General features: G+C 37.9%; 1 protein-coding gene across 1 annotated transcript; it reads right to left on the bottom strand.

The window, feature by feature from the left end:
• Positions 1 to 1,113: 1,113 nt before the first annotated feature.
• On the bottom strand, positions 1,114 to 2,535 carry LOC149147608 (RING-H2 finger protein ATL52-like). Its single transcript, XM_089439732.1, has one exon. It carries the CDS (start codon positions 2,378 to 2,380, stop codon positions 1,415 to 1,417), a length of 966 nt encoding a protein of 321 aa, XP_089295858.1. The 5' UTR covers positions 2,381 to 2,535; the 3' UTR covers positions 1,114 to 1,414.
• Positions 2,536 to 4,161: the final 1,626 nt, after the last annotated feature.

Genomic DNA, 4,161 nt, shown 5'->3' with positions numbered 1-4,161 from the left:
ATAATTCACTGCCCAATTTGGCGAGATTCCCTGCCCATGCAAAAGCGTCAACTCTCTCTTAATAACTCACCTCTCATGCATAACTAGCTATTGACTATTGACGAGCATTACTTACAGCCAAGCATGCATTACCTCCATCGCAGTTCATGCCTATCGTTACTTCTAGAAGGTAGACTTTATGTTCCTGCATCAGATTTTCTCCAAATAAGAAATATTTGGATCTCATTGTTCAAAAATTAGGATTTCAAAATTGCTCTAATTTCTGGTTTATATGAGATTTCCTTTCCATTGCTCGGTAAGATCATTTGTCTAGTCTTCCTCTTTTTGCAAGGTTATCATCCTTGTTTCTTGGTCACATCTTCCATATGTTTGCAGAGCTAAGCAATGTTCATCATACGTGAGATATCCAATTCTTTAGGTGAGTTAGAGTAGGTTGCTCTACCTCCACCTTCTATATTATCTTGCATGATCCAAACTTCTTCATGTGAAGTTTAAAAGTTTCTTTGGGAAAATTAATTTCCAGGAGCTGAAACAATACTATGTCACCTTTGTTGTCCTCTTTTAAGCTTGTGAGCATCCACAACCTATCAAGAGTTGGGACAACATTTACAGTGTATACTGTTCGCATATACCACCCCTCCTAAGAGAATGACCTTGAGGCTCAACCACTGAACAAACAATTGCCTCCTTGTGGGGTGAACTGAACCCTTTGGGAAACAACCACATGATGTAGGAGGGATCTCGAGCCCAAGTCTCCACTGCCCCACTCTCAGTGTCCCAGCTCACCTCTCATTGTTATTGACGGAAACCTTAATACAATGCAGTTGGCAGTAACTACAAACTTATGGATATATGATAAATTAGCTCCATTTTCATGGATATATGATAAGATCTAAATTTATTAGAGGATGAACCTGTGGGGAGCTATTTCTCTGTTGCCTATGTTAATGATTTTGTAACTGTCTAATAGTAGAAGCTAAATTTGCAATTAGACTTCTAATATTCACTCTTAAAGGTATTTTACTTGTCATCGAGGATATAAGGTTTTCCCTTCAAAACAAAAGAGTGCCATATTTAAGTTATGGAAATATTATTTCTTGATAATGCGAGGGGTTTAGATCAATTTCTAGGTCCTTGTTTTTCCATCTTAGAACAAACAGTAAATTTGTACATTATTTGAATCTAGGGGGTGTATAAATACCCATTTAGAGGGTTTGTCCAGTGAAGAGCAAACCTATCTTCAATGTGGTTTACGGTTTGAAAGATTTGACACTGGTTTCTGTGCAAGCATGTATACCATGAAGAAAAAAAAAATGTTTTTGAAACATTAATTTACAGAATTGTCGCTTGCAACTGAACCATTTATTGACTTAGGTGGACAAAATAGAAGCTTCCCCAAACCATTATAGTATTTTTATATGGGTAGGATGGAACTTCTACCTCTGTGATACCTGGAGAGGAAAAACTTGCCACCAGAGAACGATCTCTTCATGGTCATTGGCCCTTTCAAATTATGCAGAATTCCACTCTTGGAAGCATCACCCGAAGCTTTGGATTTGAGCTGACACTGACCCAAATGTTTATTGAAACCCTTAAGGGCTAACAACTCACAGCCAAGCCTCTTCCTTTGCGAAGATTCAGGGCAAATCGCATTTGCATCTTCGTCTTCAAAACCCGGTTGCATAGCCAAAAGATCACTAATCGATATGCAAAGCCTGCTTGATGCACCCACGGAGACTGACCTTCTCATGGGCTGCAAATCTCCTCCAAAACCAACCATCCTGTCATCTCTTCGGTGCTTGCTTGCCAAATAACTCAGGGCACGGACATCTGATGGCATCATTAACTCAATCATATGCGTTTCCTGTTCAATATTTCCAGTATCCTCCTTCCTTTCCATAACAGCATTCGGATTGATCTCATTTGCACTGCTTGAATTGCCCAGTGAACTAGGCATGGGTTCCTCCCTCGAATTCTGCTGATGATTATCAGTTGGCGTTTGAGAAACAGTAGTGTCTGAACCCTCATCATGAATTGCGATTGCAGCTTCTACAGGCCGAGATGCAGCAGGACTCACGATATTCCCTCGGCACAGAGGGCAATTGCAGTGAGAATGCAACCAAGTATCAATACAAGGCAAATGAAAAGCATGGTTGCATTTGGGCAGAAGCCTGACACTATCACCGTCACGAAACTCACTGAGACAAACCGAGCAATCGGTGCATTCTACCAAGCCATCTCCTCTCTTATACTTATAGACAGGGATAGATCTGATAGTAGACTCTTCAAGCCCAACTGTGACCAGAGGCCAGGAGTCATTTGAAGGGGTCAAGATATGATCCTCATCCTCATAAGAATCATTGTAACCACCCCCTCTCATCCGACTTCTGAACGACTCCCAACTGGTGCAGTACTTAGCAAGTATGGCATAATAGAATACAAGCAGAAAAGCGCTGGCTAGTATGCCAATAATGGCGATAACCAGAGGAGAGAAAGTGGGGTCCGAGTCATGGCTCGCGAGCTCAAAGGGAGGGGGAGGAGAGAATGGAAAACAATACCCTGGACAACAGGGTGAACAGTAATATGGGCAACAGTTGTATGATATATATTACTTGTTTCGAAGATTGACAAGTCTGGTGAAGCCCTGAAAGCTATTTCAATTATTAATATAATTAATGCCTATTCATGAATAACAGTAAATAATTTCTTAGGTCTCTAATACTTCTGTGCTGAATCTGTGTTTCTCAGGGCTTTTATGCTTCTATTATTAAACAAGCAAAAAAATTATTACTAAATAGAGATGCACTGTTATGGAACGAGTTGCAATAACATGCCTTTCTTAAAAATAAAGGAAAAGAATAGCATGGAATCTAAACTTAATACCACTTTGTAATGACGGCTACAACATGTAAAACAAATATCAAATTTATAGATTGACTGGATTGGCAAGAATGTGGGTATCTAATAAGCGGAGTTACCTTTAAGCCTTGAGCATTGCCAACCCAAAATTAACATATTGAATCAGTAGATGAATGATGAATCCAATGCAGAGCATAAACACAAATTTTTTAATGTATTGAAAAAAAAAGTAGTCCTTGCTAATTATTGTGCAGTACTTCTTTGATTTAGGAATCTAGGATCTTTGTCATTAACAATAGCATAATCCTTCTCAATTATTTTGTTTTTGTTCAATTGATCTAGGATCTCTGCTAGTAACTTTCCTTAGTTTCTTACTCTCTGTATCCTAGCATTGTGACTAGCTAGCATAGCAAAATATCGTTCTGTCCATTCAATTTTAGATTATGTGATTTTCATTGGATGGCAATTTCTTAGGTTAGGAACAAATTGAAGGAAAAGAGAAAGCTAAAAAAAAAAAAGTTATAGATTCAGGGGTGAATAAAGATTCATATAGCATGGAATATATGTCATAGATCCTGAGGTATTAAAGAAACTATATGCATGAAAATTATACTAGCGCCTTCTAGTGGAATTGATAGTGCACTAATCTGTTGCTTGCCAATATTTTGGTTGGTACCACCTTATAGCATATCTGAGTTCAAATGCTATTTTCCATGGTGGACAGTTGAATCTGTTTCAACTCTAAATGTTATCATGGGGTTTCACAAGGTTGTCACATGAGAATCTGTGATGCCCATTTTGACTTAGATAGCTACCCATGCTAGGGCTCTATTTTGTAGTTCCATGTTACCATTTATGAACATTATGTAATATTGATGCATTGGTTGGACACGTGAAACTACTTATATGAATCAGTTGATAGATTTGATATTAATGATAGAAATGGTTGATGTATGTACTACATGTATGACTCACTTAGTGATGGACTATCTAGTGCGTAACTTATCAGAATTACTTTGGTTCATATATAGCTCAAGTGGATATGATTTATTTAAATGAATGACTTAGTGAGAATTCTTAGATTGACACATGGATACTAGACTTAGTAATGTGATGATTATATGTCTTGTTGTTATATAAATGCACAAATGAGAGGCTAACGCGCAGGGGAAAAGAATTATGTGATAGCCAAGAGGGAAGGATGAGACCTCTCATGAGGAAGGTATAATGTACATTATTTTACTTCCTTGGTATCTACTTGATATGCACTTTTATAACACGAGAAAAAAAAAATGCAAATGA

Source organism: Pinus tabuliformis, chromosome 9 (genome assembly GCF_031772625.1).
Source record: "Pinus tabuliformis cultivar Carrire ecotype Pingquan chromosome 9, CPIR1, whole genome shotgun sequence".
NCBI lineage: Eukaryota > Viridiplantae > Streptophyta > Pinopsida > Pinales > Pinaceae > Pinus > Pinus tabuliformis.
Note: the sequence above shows the minus strand (reverse complement) of the source record. Positions and strands in the feature narration are given on the sequence as shown.

Coding starts and splice junctions, on each gene's coding strand:
- LOC149147608 (XM_089439732.1), bottom strand. CDS start 2,380: ATGAGAGGGGGTGGTTACAATGATTCTTATGAGGATGAGGATCATATC.